Raw genomic sequence first — 18,079 nt, 5'->3', positions numbered from 1 at the left:
AACTTGACTTCAAACCCGAACTCAAGAAATGGTCAAAAATGGATTCTAATAAAGGCTAATGATAGAGCAAGTCGAGGCAAACAACAAATGTTAAGGCCGAAGACTTTTCACTAAGGAAAAGTGGATCAAAGGAGGAGAGAGAAGGTGGCAACCATGGTTGCGATGAAATCCGGCCAAGAGAGGTGGGGAAGATGATGAAAAATCTGATTTTCCTCCCTAAGTGAAATTTAAGCAAACGCGTTCAAACGGCAAAGCTCTGTGAATAAAAAAGATTCAAGATGAGAAAATATTAACAACAAAAGAAATGGCATCGAAAACTGAGTCCCAAGCAGAGAGATATACCCCGAACAAGTTTGGTGCAAACCGGGGCCAAAAACCCTGAAACTGGAGAAAAACGACCAGAAGGAAATTCTAAGAGTTCACGACTCGACGAAAAGTGAAAATGAATCCTGTACGAGGATTTAGGCTCCAGACGTGGTATTTTTGCAATAACTTTCGTTAATTGCACAATGACCCCTACAAAAAGGGTTAACTACAAAACTGCCCCTGAATGAAATATCTTCCAAAAGATATTTTCTTAGACACCCTTGAAATAAAATATCTTCAAAAGATATTTATGAAAAACACCCCAAGAAAAGAAAAAGATTCCAAAGAACTATGCATCCATGCCCCTATGGACACCGGGAGCAACCAGAGTACTTTCTTTCAAAAGTAAAGATACGTATTTCGTGGAAACCACTCAAGATGAAGGCACGTGAAGTCAGAAACCAACTCCGAGCATGAAAAGTGAGGTTATGCCAACAAAGTGACAAACGGGAAAAAGACAGAATAGGGAAAAGAACGAAAAGTGAATAGTATTCAAAAAGTGAAAATTCGGAAATGACTCGGTCCTCAAAGGAAGTTGTCAATCCACATGAAAGAGTCTCAGAAACCATTTCTGAGCACTCGAGATGACACTAAGTGACGAAAAACAGAACTCAGAAAAGAAAATTAAACAAAAAAAAAAAAAAAAAATTTCCGTAAATTTTCAGGAAAAAAGAAAGGAAGGAATATGACCGGGTCATTACAACTTGCCCTCCTTAAAGGAATTTCATTCCCGAAATTTGGAACATACCAGAAAAGAACAGAACTGGGATCAAACAAAAGGTCAAATCAAAGGATAGCTAATTGAGCACTGAAGGACAACTCCGGAAGTCTCATGATTAACTGAAGGAACACGAAACCATGAATTGAGACCACACCTCATACGAATTGGCACGTTAACTAAATGTCAACCACCGAGAGAATCCCAAGACAACAAAATATTGAAACACAACAAAAGAAGAGAGTGATAAGGTAGTACGAACAGCGACCAGAACCCGCCCACACTTATCCGTCAGTAAGGTAGCATGATAATATAAGGCACTAGTTCACAACATGCCCCAACCAGGTCAACTCTAAAAACATATCGACACCAATGACATCAATGTTGAAAATAATCATTACCAAAAACACTACGGGAACCAGGCATCTGCGAGAGTTGGGGTAGCTAATCCCAAACCTCGGACAGCAATGACTCTGGCACCATTTTGCTTAAGGCTTTAAATCTTAAAGCCAGGAAGGAGAAGGAAATGAAACGGAGCCTCCCTGGCCCACGTCTCACTCCACCAGACAAGGACTGCGATTCCACGCTCACATGAGCCTTACTCACATCAACCGATAGAATAGACAAAAAGGTTCCCTACACGGGTCCTTACGGAATGAATCTCTCATATCCAAGGAAGAACTCGTGAAACAAAAACACATCCAAGGGACATAACAGATCCTAAGAAACAGCGTCAAAACCAGACATGAAAGAAGACAGCTAGAATGCAACATCGCAATGGACTACCTACTCACATAAGTAGCAAGATCACATAAAGCATGCCAAGATGAACAAGTGTATGCACTGTACTAGGATAGCAAGCAAGTACAATGTGCTAAAGTAAACAGGCAATATCACATGCTAAAATAATAAGCAGGTACAATGCACCAAAGCAAACGAATATACATCATGCGCTAAGACAATCAAAGTAAGCTTCTAAACGAGTTACCACATAAGCAAACAAACATGTTATCAAATCAAAACATGTTATTAAGAAGCACGTAAGTACATGGTACGACGATACACATGAATGAAAAACGTAAGGTATGCCGACATACGTCACATACGGCAATGCTAACATAAGCACACAGACATGATATCACACCAAAACATGATAGTAACGCAGACATGGTCTAGGTCACATGTTATCGGGAAGCATATATACACATAAGGTATGCTTAACAAATAATAGATGTCTCAAAACACCTGAACATATAAACATGTTATCATACAAGACATGTTATCAAATAATACATGTTATCAAGATATAATGAAATATCAAAGCATAAAAACGTGAGCATGATATGCACCCAAAACCCGTCATCCAAGGTATTTGAACCCGAACACTCTGATACCACTTGTGACGACCCTGGATTTTTTAACCCAATATGTCCTATGATGACTCGAACCAGATCCAAGATGCGGAAGCAAGAGAAGTGAGTTGGCCTTAAGATATGTACATCATCCCTAAGGCACCAAGATGACTCCCCATGAAGCCACGAAACTTACATGAGCTAAACAATGAAGCAAGAATGCCAATCTCGAAAAGAAATGAACCAAGGACAAAATGGTCATTTAACACTAAAATAGGTGCCACCGTGCACACCATTCGAAAGACAACGAAAAACGAACAAAGATAGACCCAAGAATCGCCTGATTCGGAGTCCGGATGGAAAAGATATGAATTTAAAACAAGTGGCCTTTGCCGTTTAAGGGTTCCCGTGAACCTATCTTACTAAAACTGAAATATCTCACACTATTGATGGAGTTAACTTCATGCTTTTGAATTTAGGCTCAAGAATAACCAGCTTTGGTTCAAAAATGAAGATGATAAGACCTTCTGAAGTCAAAGCAATAGGGCTGACCAAGGAAAACTGGAAGGAGAAAGTCCCAGGGAGGATTGGTCGGCCGAAGGCAATAGTCAGTCGGCCGAAACTCAACTGTCGGTCGGCCGAACCCCAATCGTCAGCCGACCGAAACACCATTTTTTCCTAAAAAGCCTACCGGAATGGTTCGAGACAATCGTCAAACCGACCGATAAAGCTTCATCAGCCGACCGACACCTCTACTGCTGCTATAAAAAGCTGCTGCAATGGTGAAAATGGTGTTTGGTTCATTTCTAAGGCTCTACATGCTTTCTACATAATCCGAATAAGATTCAAAACCTCCTATGGACACAGACAAGCATTAAAAACAAGCTAAAACAAATAGGAACCTCAAATGACATCCCAGGGCATGAATTTTCTTAAAAATGCATAAAATCATCCAAAAATAGGTCAAAAGCTAAAACTCAAAGGTTTTGTGCAATGTGGACATGCACGCAAATGTAAAAAGACATTTAGGACGTGTTACAATGGTCCGCAGCCTCAGAATAACTCGAATGTAAAATATGACCTCTCAATGGCCAAGAATGCCTAAAAATGCAATATATGGAACCGCAATGCATAACGTAGAATGAAATGGTGTTTGACCTGTGGCCACACCTCAAATATGATCAAAGAAACCCTATAAAAGAAACAGAATGGAATTCCCACACCCGATGTAAAAGTGATGACATAATAACTCATGATTTTTCAATATTTCCATAATGAACTTGAAGTCAAAATTACCTAGGATACATGTTACATATCATTGGCCTCTGGCCTCATCTTATACATATTGAATACAATGAAAAGAGTGTACTTAGGTACACTTTACATACATGGAATCAATGAATACAAGTTTTGACGAATAAGGCTACAAAGAGGCATTTCATGCTAACACTTGCATGAAATGAAAACTTAAAAGCCATAAGCAATCCAAGGAGCAATAAGCATCACGAACCAAGTCTTCATACTTGAACAAATCCCCCACTAACTTCAGGGTGAGTAAACAAGTTTACTCGTAGAAAATGAGCATGCTTGACTCGATTTCTTGAAGATTTTTAGACAAACATGATACAGTTTAAAAGAGATCATGTCACCTAATGTCTATGTCAAGAGTTAGACTTAGGGAGCATCCTAAGCTACCTTAGAATGTAATCAATAAGAATCATGATACATATATACATGTGAAACAAATCAAGTTTGGGATAATCCAAGGAACATGATAGAAAGGATACTTAAATGTAGGTTAACATGAATTGTATTATCAATACAATTAAGCGAGATTTGGAATAATCCAAACAACACGACAAAAGAATACTATGATACAAGGACTACATTATCAATGCAATTAACAAGATTTAGAATCATCTATATACATGATAAGAAGGACATTTGAATACAACTTAACAAGAGTTACATTATCAATGCTGTAGCGACCCGGATTTCTCAACCCGGTGCGTTAGTGATGAACCGGAAGTTGAACCGATAATGGACCCGAAATGCGGAAACGAAAGAAGCCAAATGACCTCAAGAGATGTACGTCATCCCTAAGGCCCCAAAATGACTCTCCATGAAGCCACGGAACTCAAATGAGCCAAGCAAATGAAGTAAGAATGCCTAACCCGAATAGAGATGAACTAAGGGCAAAATGGTCATTTCCCACTGAAAAGGGTGCCACCGTGCACACCATTGGAAGGACAACGAAAAATGAACAAAATTAGACTCAAGAATCGTCTGATTCTGAGTCTAGGCAGAAAAGATATGAAATTCCAACACCCGATGCAAAAGTTATGAAGCAATGGCTTAACATTTTCTAATATTTTCATAATAAACTTTGAAAACAAAAGTGCATAGAAAATGAGATACATGTCATTGGCCTCCGGCCTCATCTCATACATGTTAAATACATTGAAAAGACTTACGTACACTCTACATATACGAATCAACGAATACAAGTTTAAATAAATAGGGCTACAAAGAGGCATCTTATGCTAATACTTGCATAAAATAGAAACTTAGAAACTGTAAGCCATCCAAGGAGCAATGAAATCTTCAAATCCTGAGTCCTGTAACTGAAATATGCCCCAGTATCGTAGGGGTGAGTAACATAAAGCTACTCGTAGGAGATGAGCATGCATCGACCTAGCATTTTACAATTTTATCACCTTATGGTGAAACATGTTAAAGGGGCTCATGCCACCTAACGTATATGTCAAGATGAGACCCAGGGAGCATCCTAAGCTACCTAGATCATTTATATCATAATCACATTGTTCATGCAATTCAAACAACATGGAAACATGTTATACAAGGCAACAAGATATAGATTCTCAAAGTCTTCAACTTGAAATCCAAAATACGAAAACAACAAGTGTGGGTCATGCCACCTAACGTCTATGTTCAAAATGAATCTATATGGTCATTCCTAAACTACATTTGAACATCAAAACACAAATTATGATATCGATGCAATTTAACCAACAATGGAACTTCCAATACAACGCATGAAGCATGCTTTCACAAAGCTACATCTTAAGCTCAAAATAAGAAATCAAATAAGGAACAACAAGTTACGATATCATCTAGTTATCAACTTGAAATGAAATACGAAATCAAACAAAGTGGATACTCGGATGTCACGTCGGATCAGACCGACAACATAGTTACTTTAGGGTTACTAGCTCATGGGTAACCTTCCTATGTGCGCACTAGACTGTATAGAGGGACAATCCCCCGTACTAGAACCAAGTCCTAGCCGTAACCAAACAACGACATCCCCAAGTTTCCAAAATCAACAAATTGTGCAACAACGTATATATATCAACATGTATATACAATATATCAACTATTTACCAAGCACAATCCTAATTTTCGAAACTTATACAATACATACTCAAAATTCACAACTACTATGGCATGTAAGATGTCAAATACAAAGTGTGCAACTCCTTACACATAGCAACAATATATTCAATAAGGAAAAACATATTCTCATGAATATAAAAGTGACAACTATGTTATCCAATGCTCAAAAGTAATCAAGTGAACATACATCAAATCCAAATCCATGATTTAAATATAGAAACAACTTCCAAAATGCAATTAAATCCATGGAGTAATAAAGTAGAATTTAATTAAACATAAATAGTTAAATTCTCTAAATTCCAAGTTAATCCAAATAACCTCAATTTAATATATATTGAAAAACATGTCATGGTCATCATATATATAACATCAAATGACAAGTTAAGTGATTAAAACAATTAAAACAAAATTAATCAAGCTAACTAATTAATTTCCTCTAGATTTTTAAACAATTCCAAATGCCCTCAATTTAATCTATGTTAGAGAACATGCCAAGGCCTATTTAAATACCACATTACAACTTGATTTAATGCTTGATACAACCATGTGAATTAAACTTTCACTAAAGATAAATATTAAATAAAAGTTGTAATTCTTAATCAAATGATCCAAATTTAATATATGTTAACCAACATATATAAGCATAATTTCCTAGCATGTTACAATTCAAATCAAAGTTATACATCATCATAAATTTTAAATCTTATATAAGAAATAAAAATTACTAACTTTCTAGATTTGATACAAGGCATACATATATGTTGTATAATCATAGCAAACACACAATACAACACACAAACAATCCTCAAACATTCCCTACCTCAATTGGAATGAAAATCCCAATTACCACCGAAATGAAATAGCCCCAAATTTTAAGTCCACAAAACAGATTTTTTAGCTTGCTACCTTCAACTTGTAAAATTCATAAAAAATTAAATTCTAACCCAAATTGAATGAATCCAAAGCCCAATGAAAGCTTAAACACTGTAATTTGATAATATCAATTTAGTTTGACAAAATATTTTCCTAATTGAAACAGTTTTGCCCCACAACTTTGAAACAATTTCTGCCCAGAAAACACATTTTCAGCTTATAGCTTCCAACTTTGAAAATTCATGAAAAATTCATTTGATATCCAAATTATGCAAACCTAATTTATTTTGGAAGTAAACACATGAGAGTATAAAACTGAAATTTAAGCCATGATCCAATGTCAAAAGGTTAGTGAAATAAATCATCTAAAAATATGTTTTCCAGCTGCAATAAAAATATGGACAGCAGATAGTTTCGGATTTTTAAAAAAATTTAGAAATGCTTTAAAATCGTAAAAAAATTCTGAGTAGTGTAAAACCCATGGGAAAAGTTCCAGCAAAAATTTCAAGGCAATTGAAGCACTACAGCTCCAAATAAAAAATTCATTTCCGGACTGAAAAGGAAAAGCTTCAAATTTCCAGCAACTAGCTTGCAACTTCAAAAATTCATAACTAATTCATTTTAAATCCAAATTACATGAAACCAAAACTAAATGAAAGCTAATTGAGTATATTTTCATATTATATATTTAATTTGACAAGATTAATTTCAAGTTAAAATAGTTTAAGGGCAAAATACAAGTCATTCTCTTCCATGCATGTAAAACACTCAATAATGACATAAAAATACTTCAAAATAATAGATCAATACCTCACTAGAGAATTGAATCTCTAGATACCAAAGCAAAACTAGGAGTTAGGCTAGATCCTTCAAGGGTTTTAAAGAGGAGGATGAGGGGAAAAAAAAGTATTCCAAGTTCAAAGTTCTAAGGTGAGTGAAAGGGCACCAACAATGAAGTCAAAGCTACTAGTCAAGCTTTTCTCCAATGGTGGCTTCCTTAGGGTTCTTGAGAGGAAAGTGATGAATGAATTAAAATGTGTAAACCCTAAGCTAAATTGGTGGGCTTCTCCACTCACTAGGTGCTCTTGCACTACCTCTCACACACACACTAATGCAAGACTAAAGGTGTGTCCTACACTTGTCATGAATCCAAGTAAGCTCCCAAGATTAAATATTAACCCTACACTTGTCAACCATCCATGCCAACAAATGCACCAATCATAGGACAACAAGTGTGTGAATCTCCAACCTCCATGTGTCATGAGATTAAGCCTCCAAGTGGTTCCACCACAAAATCAACAAGTGGCACCATAGGAATGTGACACTTGTCACATTTTTCGAAAATTGCAAAACGGTCCTTTTTGAAAATATCTTCCAATTTAATTTGCAAATGGTCCCTAAGACGAAAAATAATTACTTTACTTAATTACCCAAAAACCCCTCAAGTTATGGATAATTGCAAAAAGTCTTGTTTTCATGACTTTTACAAAGAAAGTAAGCATTTAATATGCATTTCTACAAAAGTAAAAATGTAGATGTCATGGAATTTAAATATCATGAACGTATGTAAAACCGGAATCAAATCCGAGCACAAAAAATGAGGTTATGCAAGTAAAAGTGAAAAACGAGAAGAGGATAAGGAAAAGACGAAAAATGAATAGTGTCAAAAAACAAAAAAAAATGTGGAAATGACTCAGTCCTCAAAGGAAGTTGTCAATCCAAAGGAAAGAATCTCAGAAACCATTTTCGAGCACTCGAGACAACACTAAGAGGCGGGAAATCAAACCCGAAAAGGAAAAGATAATGAAAAAAAAAATTTATCCGCAAAATTTGAAGAAAAAGGGAAAACGAAGAAAATGACTGGGTCATTACAAATGCAATTAACAAGATTGGTACATTCCAATTAACACGACGAAACTAACACATGGGATCAAGAACAAGGCATAATATCTATGCAATTTAACATGATTTGAGCATTCCAATTAACACGAAAGGAATATTACATGAAGACAAGAACAAGGCATAATATCTATGCAAATAACAAGATTGGAGCATTTCACATAACACGACAAGTTTTATATTTTCAAGGAATAGCAACTTGAAATTTAAAGAGTGAAATCAACCAATGTGGAAACTCAGATATCGCCCGGATTAAAACCATACTATTGAGATCACTTTAGGGCTACTAACCCATGGGTACCTTTCCCCTAGTGCGCACTATAGTGTAGGAGGACAATCCCCCATACTAGAACCAAGTCCTAGCCATGACAATACTTGATTGATATCCCAAGTCCCAAAATCAACAAGGTGTGCAAATCAAGATTGCATCAAATACAATAAATGCATTAACTACGTTTCATGCACAACCAAGATTTTGGAACACACAAGTCATGCCCTAAGTACATCAACTATAATGGCATGTGAAATGTCAAGAAATCATAGTATGCATCTATATAGGTTAAAACCAAGATATATATAGCATAAGAAATCCATTGAAGTACATATACCATAAGTATAAGATACATGATTCAATTACTTACTAAATAACACATGTGTAATCAAACCATTCCAAGACAATCGTACTAGTTCATTAACTACCTTAATGAGTTCAAGTTATAAATGGTCAAGATACATGATGGAAAAGCTAAAAGCTCATGAAATACAAGTCCAACATCAAGTTACAAGTTTATTTTGTACGAGACAAGACCATACGATTTAAGTTCCATACAAAGGAAGTAAGCAAATGTAATTCTCAAAACTAATCCGATTATTCTTAATTTGATACATGTGAAGGAACTTGTCAAGAAAAGCATGAATTCTAAGTTAGAAACTTAATTAAGGCCAATGAGCTATTGAATGGATTTTAATTAATTCATTTAATTAAAATCTCTAAGTTTTGAAATTCATCTAAATGTTCTCAAATTAATGTATGTCATACAACATATCAAGACTTGATTTTTAAGCATGATACAAGTGAATTCATGCAATGATTGGCCATGAGTATTAAACTTTAATACTAGAAAAATAATAATTGAAAGGTTTCAAAACCTAATCAAATATTCTAGATTTAATATATATGAGATCATATGGCATGCACATCAAGAATATCAAATCGGAATTCCAATGGAGTGAATAGTACACTCGGAATAAATTAATTAATCAAATTAATTAAATATTACTATATTTCAAACCAACTCTGATTACTCTTAATTTTGCCTATGGGGAAGAGTGTATTAAAGCCTAACATAATATGCTAACACATATTGATTTCAAGCTAGATAAGGCCACATGAATTAAATATTTATTCAAGATAAATATTAAATAAAATCTTCATCATTTATTCAAACGTTCTCAATTTAATATATGTCAATGAACATATAATAAGGTAACATAATATCATGTCACAGGTTTAAAACATGCTACAACCCACCGGGAAAATCAAATCTCATACAAGAGAAATAAATACTAAAATTTCTAGATCTGATATCAAAGTCATGCAAAAGAGTTATATAAGCATCCATGTCATGTAATACAACAAAAGAATAAATTATAACACCCCTACCTTGATTTGAGATGAAAATCTCAAAAGTCATCAAAACAAAACGGCTCCGAATCCGATAATACTTCTGGGTTTTGTCGGGGACAACGCCGTAAACAAGAATCCCTAAGAAGCCCCACGAAAATAACAACTTGACTTCAAACCTGAGCTCAAGAAATGGTCAAAAATGTATTCTAATAAGTAGTAATGATAGACCACGTCGAGGCGAATAACAATTGTTAAGGCCTAAGACTTTTTACCAAGGAAAAGTGGATCAAAGGAGGAGAGAGGAGGTGGCAGCCATGGTTGCCATGAAATCCGGCCAAGAGGAGGTGGCAGCCATGGTTGCCATGAAATCCGGCCAAGAGAGGTGGGGAAGATGATGGAAAATCTAATTTTTCTCCTTAAGTCCCCTATTTATAGAAAAAGTCAAAAAGTGCCCCGAAAGGGTCCCGCCAGGTCCAAAAAAGTGAAATTTGAGCAGACGCGCTCAAACAGCAAAACTCTATGAATGCAAAAGATTCAAGATGAGAAAATATGAACAACAGAAGAAATAACGTCAAAAACTGAGTCCTGAGCAGAGAAATATGCCCCGAACAGGTTCGACACAAATTGGGGCCAGAAACCCTGAAACTAGAGAAAAACGACCAGAAGGAAATTCTAAGAGTTCACGACGTGATGAAAAGTGAAAATGAATCCCGTACGAGGATCCAGGCTCCATACGAGGTATTTTTGCAATAACTTTCGTTAATTGCACAATGACCCCTACAAAAAGGGTTAACTACAAACTACCCCTGAATGAAAATATCTTCCAAAAGATATTTTCTTAGATACCCTTGAAATAAAATATCTTCAAAAGATATTTATGAAAAACACCCCAAGAAAAGAAAAAGATTCCAAAGAACTATACATCCATGCCCCTATGGACACCGGGAGCAAGCAGAGTACTTTCTTACAGAAGTAAAGGTACGTATTTCGTGGAAACCACTTAAGATGAAGGCACGTGAAGTCAGAAACCAACTCCGAGCATGAAAAGTGAGGTTGTGCCAACAAAATGACAAACAGGGAAAAGACAGAATAAGTAAATGGACGAAATAGGGAAAAGGACGAAAAGTAAATAGTGTCCGAAAAGTGAAAATGCGGAAATGACTCGGTCCTTAAAGGAAGTTGTCAATCCACATGAAAGAGTCTCAGAAACCATTTCTGAGCACTCGAGATGATACTAAGTAAAGAGAAACATAAATCAGAAAAGAAAATTAATCAAAAAAAAAAAAAAAAAATTTATTCGTAAATTTTCAGGAAAAAGGAGAGGAAGGAACATGATCGGGTCATTACATAAGTATTATGGTTTGATTGTTCTTAACTATGGGATTATTTTAATATACAATGTTTTCTTGATTATATGACTATGAGCAATTTAGACAACTCAATTGGATTTCATGTTTTAATAGATTACAAACTGTTATTACCTTGTCTTAGATATAATTGTTTGTCTTTTATTCTCAACCTACCTTATTGGACGGTTGGTGCGGCCTTGTCTTGTGTGCCGATAAGCTAAATGTGTGTAGTGTGGCCAAGTTTGAATTTGTAAAGTGCCACTACTACCTCTAACTACATAATATAGCTAGGGTGAGTAGGGATTGTCCACAGGGAAAAAACATTATTGATATGGAAACAATGTTGGATTAGTAGGTCGAGGATCAAAATGTGGTTTGTTGGTTGAGTTAAACTACAAACTAAATTAAACAAGTTTAATATAAAACAAGTAAAGTAAGTGAAGTATAGGGAAACAAGAGAGAGAGGTCTTGGGATTTAGAGGTCACCACTAAACATCACCTTTCTAGACGCTCAATGTGTAATGGATAAAGGGAATTATATGTTGCAATACTAGTGTGTGTGTGTGATTAATTGAATCAACAAGCATGGATGACTAATTAAGTATACATCGTCTAGACAACCTAATGAATAGCATAATATATCAAATTAACCCATTATTCCTTCCTTTAAAAAACACATCAACAAGCGAAAGAAATATACTACTTGCATTCATAAGCATGGAACATCAAACAACAAGCATGGATTGTCCTCCCATTTAAGAAAATAAGGCAACTACAGTACAACTAAGCTAGGGACATGAAAATTAAACTAATTAAACTAAGGGAGAGGCACAATCCATCAAGAAATGAGTATGAACCATTAAACAAACCACAAGAGTATTCCATTAAAGCACCATGCCTTGACAATCTTTAAATTCGTAGCATCGACACATATAGACATGCATTAATAACACAAAAACTAGAGATAAACACATGAACATCTATTCTAGCATACATAGACATATGAATAGAATGAAATGATCAATTGGAAGCATTAAACCACACAAATCATTGTACAAACAAGATTCATCTATAAATCTTATGTCAAGACAAGAATTACAACACAAATCCCTTCAAAATACAAAATATCAAGGTCTAGAAGGCACACTTAGGGCTAACTCTAGCCCAAGAAGATGTTTAGCCACTCATTGATGTAGTCATCCAACCCTCAAGGGCTATCTCCGTGGTGGGAATGATCTTCTTCTCCTTGATGGAAACACTAGATGAATGGAAGAATTCCCAAATGGTGTGTATCTCTCTAATCTCTAGACTCCTCCAATTTCTCTCTCAAACTTGTGTATCTCTCCTTATTATCCAAGCTCTCATGTAAAATGGCTCAAAATCTTTATATAGGTAGCTCAAGTGTCACACCAAATGGTCAAACCTCGTGCACTAGGGCCTCCAAATGATTGCACCACGAGCACACCTTTTAATTAGTTGGATTCTATTTTTTTTTGCACTTGAGAGGGTTCAATCGATCGAATGTTGATGAGATCGATCGAACCTTGGCGGCGCCTTTTGGAATACTAACAAATCTGAGATATTTTCGGGATATTTTGGGAAAGAGACAAAAGTGGTAGGTGGGGATAAGATTAAAGAAGTTCGATCGATCGAAAGAATGTTGGATCGATCGAAGATGGAAATTTCTTGAGAATAAGGACAAGAGGTATGATCCATCTTGGTGAGGCTGGATCGATCACTATAAGATCGATCGAAGATTTGTCTGATCGATCAAAGCTTGCTATTTTTCACCACTTTGTTTCCACTTTGCTCCTTTCTTCCATTTAGCTTGAGATTGCTTCTTTTATACTCTAATTTGGCTAAATTGACTTATTTTGGGGATAAGTGCCTGAAAAGGGAAATAACATGAAATTAGACTAAAACGAGAAAATAAGATAGGATAAGGTACTAGAATACCCAAGCTTAAGGGGTTTAAATGCGCACTTTTCAACGCTCATCAACGGTATCTGGCAGAGCCCTGCCGGCCATAAGAATAGAGGTCATATAATGGTATTCTAATGTTTTTTACCAAAGAATGTTTTCATAGTCTATGCTTAGGAAAGATGAGTTATTTGCAAAGTAGTTAAAGTAGTTAGAGTAGGTAGGTGGATAGTCCATGCGAACCGCAAATAGGTTATAGTTAACTAAATTTGGTAAAACATCTTTCTTTAAAACCCAAATTGAACGAATGTTATTGAATTCAATTCATTTGAAAACATAATTGGTTAAATTCCCGGAGTTGATACAATTAACCATAGTATAATGATTGTGGTGATGTCACAACCCTAAGATTTCTCTCTCTAATTACTTAGTTTAATATTTCAGTTTAATTTTAGTTTGTTTTTAATCATGACAACCAAGCAAACTTTTCAACCAGTTACCTGCAAATCAATTGGACTAAATTAAAAACTGAATAAAAATCTCATCTCCCTATGGGTTCGACATCCTCTTTACGTAGAGTTATCCTACACGAAATTTTTCTATTGCGAGTGGTAAAATTAGATACACACCAGAACCCTATTTATGATATAACAGCCGTACTCACAGCTTCAGCCCAAAAACCCTTTGCTAGACCTTTTTCTAGAAGCATTGTTCTACCCATTTCCTAAACTGTCATGTTCTTCCTTTCCACAACCTCATTCTGTTGAGGAGTAGTAACAACTGAGAACTCTTTCTTGATACTTTTACTATCACAGTAGTGCTCAAACTCCTTCATAATGAATTATAAGCCGAAGTCAGACCTAAGTCTCTTCACATTGCTACTTCTTTCATTTTTAACATGATTAACAAACTTAATGAAGTCTGTAATAGCCTCAGATTTTTCTTTTAAGAAGTAAACCCACACCATCCTACTAAAATCATCAATAAGAAGCATGAAATACTTACTTCCACCAACATTAGTGGTTCTGGTAGGGCCACAGAGATCCATATGTATCAAGTCAAGAGCTTTTGAAGCGGTGGTTTCCTTAGACGAAAATGAGACTTTGGTTTATTTTCCTTGCTGACAAGCTCTGTAGAGATGATCTTCTTTAAAGATTATATCAGGCAGACCTTTGACAGTATTTAGTTTGAGGAGTTTAGACAAATTTCTTGAGTGTAGATGTCCTAATCTTTTATGCCATAACTTAGCTTTATCATAAGTTGTCAAATTGCATTAAGTATTTTGAACTTCTTCAATGACAGTATAAACATTTCCTGAGGATCTATACGCCGAGAAAAGGACTTATTTGGATCTGAGATCAACCACACTACACTTCTCTTTATTAAAGCATACTTCTTTTCGATTATCACACAGTTGGCTAACATTAAGAAGATTGTGTTTGAGCCCTTCAACAAGTAGAACTTCATGAATCTCAGGTATTTCTTCAGACTTGTTTACAGTTCCAATACCAATGATTTTTGCCTTTTGATTGTCTCCGAAGATAACATTTCCCCCATCAAACTGCTTCAGAGAAGTAAATTTGGATTCATCACCTGTCATGTGTCTAGAGCAGCCACTATTAATATACCATTTGTCCTGAGTGTTACAAGCTTTAAAAGCTGTATACATTAGAAGGCTTACAGAATTTAATTTCTTTAGAATCCACATCATTTTAGTCTTCACCAATGATCCTTTGTCCATGACCTTCTAAGCTGAAGCTAAGTCTGACTTCTTGACAAACATTCTAGTTATCTTGAAGTTCCTTATAGATGTGGTAATAAAGTCTCTCTTGTTGAAGCTTAAAGCACTGTAGGTGTTATTAAGTAACTTACCCTTGAACCTCTGAGGCTTTATAATAGGAAACCTTGCATACACTTCACCAGTTGTGGCTTTAACAAATACAGAGTGAGTTTGATTGACCTTTAAGGATGAATCACATACATAGCCAATTCTAGTCTTCCCAATTTGCTATATGGATTGCTTCCAGATCTCAGACATTTTAAGGGATCTTCCTTCAAGAATGAGAGACAGTTCTTCTTTGCACTTCTTGGCAAACCACTAAGTGTTGACTTGAGATTTCAATAGGCTTTAAAAAATAAGAGAAACTAAACAAAGGATTGACAGTTTAAGTTTGAAGTGTTTAGTGAGCATTTGTTTGGACTTTAACAATTTTCTGGGCCTTCTGTTGATTACACTTTACTGCAAGCCTTTCACATTCTTCAAGAATTTCCTTAATCTCAGTGTCACTATCTTCTTTAACTTGAACTGGAGTTTGTGGTGCTTCGAGAAATGCCATAAAGAGACATTCATCTTCTTGTGTCTCCTCAGGTTTATCTTTTTTAGGAGCTGCATCCCAATATGAGATAAGTGTTTTTCTACCAAACCTTCATTTGTAGTTTCCTCCCTCATTCTTTTTCTGACTTTGTCCCTTTGAGATCGAACAATTAGATGCAACATGACCAGATTTACCACAACCATAACAAGCTAAATTTTGCAGCTAATTCCTCTTTTTAAACCTGAACTTTCTGAATTTCTTAGCAAGATAAGCTGCCTCGTCTTCTTCAAGATCATCTTCAGACTTTGTTTCAGTTTCTTCAACAACTTCCTTTGCGTTAAGAGTAGCTTCTCTTCTATGAATAGCTGGAACACCAAGTCTCATTTCATAGGCAGTGAGAGAGGCCTAAAGCTCGTCAATCTTTACTTCAGGAAGATCTTTGTCTTCGAGAATTGTCACTTTAGGATTGAATCTAGAAGTGAGTGACCTTAGTATCTTTTTACAAACATCAACATCCTTAATATCTTCACTAAGTGCTCTCATATTGTTGACACAGTCATTGATCCTAAACATGTACTCAGCAACAGTTTCTCTTTCTTCCATCTTACATACCTCATACTGAACTTTGAATAGTTGTATCTTGTTCTGCTTAATAACCTTATTTCCTTCATGAGCTGCCTGAAGAGAATCCCACATTTCCTTTGTTGTTTTACAATTTTTAACCCTGGTAAACTCTTGTTGCCTCAAGGCACAAAAGAGAACATGTTTAGCCTTGCCATCATTAGCCACAACCAATTTATCTTCAGCAGAGGGGTTATCAGGATTAAGAATCACAACACCATGTATGGTAGCATGCCAAACATCATATGACTGAGATATTAAGAAGGCTTCCATTCTAGTTTTCTAAGAATCATAGTTTGAACCTTCAAACCTTGGAGCTTTGTTGATAACTTGACCTTCATCTATAGCTGGGATCAACTGCAGGCTTATTAGAACCTCACAATGCAGACCAAAGCTCTGATACCAATTGTTGAACCAAGAGGGGGGTGAATTAGTTAAACCTTTGCTTTCTAAAACTTTCTCAACACACTAAGCAAGCATTCAAGAATAGATAACACATGGTTTACAAGGAAACCCTCTTAACTAGGGAAAACCTTTGTTCTTGGCCTCAGCTAATAAGTAATCCACTACTAGCTGTATGTATCTTGTTACACAATCAACTGTCTCACTCTCTGCACACACCCAGGCACAAGAATAGAAATTAGTTTTCACAACCAATACACACACTTATACACCACAATGTATCCACACACTCCCCCTATCCTAAGCAATTATGCTTGGACCAAATAAGCTCTCATAGCTCACTCAACAATGGGATGAGGATGTAAAACCTCACTGCCACTTACAATAAGTGTCACACTCAACAATGGGGTGAGGATGTAAAGCCTCACTTCTACTTACAATAAGTGTCAACACACTGAATACAATAAAGTCTTTGCATAAAATAGAATAGGCTGGATAACCCAGAATTCTAAGTTACTGCCTCAGAACTGTAATCTACTGCATCTACGATCTGAGGGGTAAAATGGGAAATTCCTTTCGAGATCAATTCACCAGTTCCTCATACATTCTTCTTTCACTTTTATACTCATATTCATAGCTTTACATAATCAAACAAAGTATGAGTATATCACAACGTTCAGTCAAAGTCCTTGGTTCATCATATATTAGCTTCAGCACAAAAAGCTTCACCACGAGATTGGTTTTGGCACAAGACAGCTTCAGCATAGATAGCTTTGGCATAAAAGCTTTTCGGCACAGAATAGCCTCAGCATAGATGAACTTCAGCACAAAACTTCTTCGACACAAAATAACCAAACTCAAAGTATATCATATTTTTATCACAAACTCAACTTTCACAATCTTGATTCAACAAAATATACTAGCTAGCAGCATAGATCATTATAAAATAGTAAGTATAATCAAATAGCACTTGAATCCAAGATTTCTTCAGAATAACAAGCTTAACTAGTGACCACACTGTCCAAATTCATTTTTAGCATATTCTCAACATAAACTCAGTCTGAATAAGTGTAAAAAGATAAACTGTACATGTATCAACCTTCAAAATCGACTACAGTAGCTTGAAACACCAAGTCACTACTTAATACAGCCCTTGCATCAGCAAATTTTACAGCAGCTTCATCTCAGCAATCAGTACACGCCTTAGAGTTGATTCAATG

At 35.7% G+C, this 18,079-nt stretch overlaps 1 protein-coding gene across 1 annotated transcript; it reads right to left on the bottom strand.

Annotated features, from left to right (window-relative positions):
- Nucleotides 1–16,241: 16,241 nt before the first annotated feature.
- On the bottom strand, nt 16,242–16,730 carry LOC132281075 (uncharacterized). The gene has a single exon (XM_059782812.1). It carries the CDS (start codon nt 16,728–16,730, stop codon nt 16,242–16,244), a length of 489 nt encoding a protein of 162 aa, XP_059638795.1.
- Nucleotides 16,731–18,079: the final 1,349 nt, after the last annotated feature.

The sequence above is a fragment of the Cornus florida genome, unplaced genomic scaffold (genome assembly GCF_030987335.1).
Source record: "Cornus florida cultivar Cherokee Brave unplaced genomic scaffold, ASM3098733v1 CherokeeBrave_3.0.0_Hap2_Chr11, whole genome shotgun sequence".
Taxonomy (NCBI): domain Eukaryota; kingdom Viridiplantae; phylum Streptophyta; class Magnoliopsida; order Cornales; family Cornaceae; genus Cornus; species Cornus florida.
This window is presented reverse-complemented; position numbering and strand designations above follow the sequence as displayed.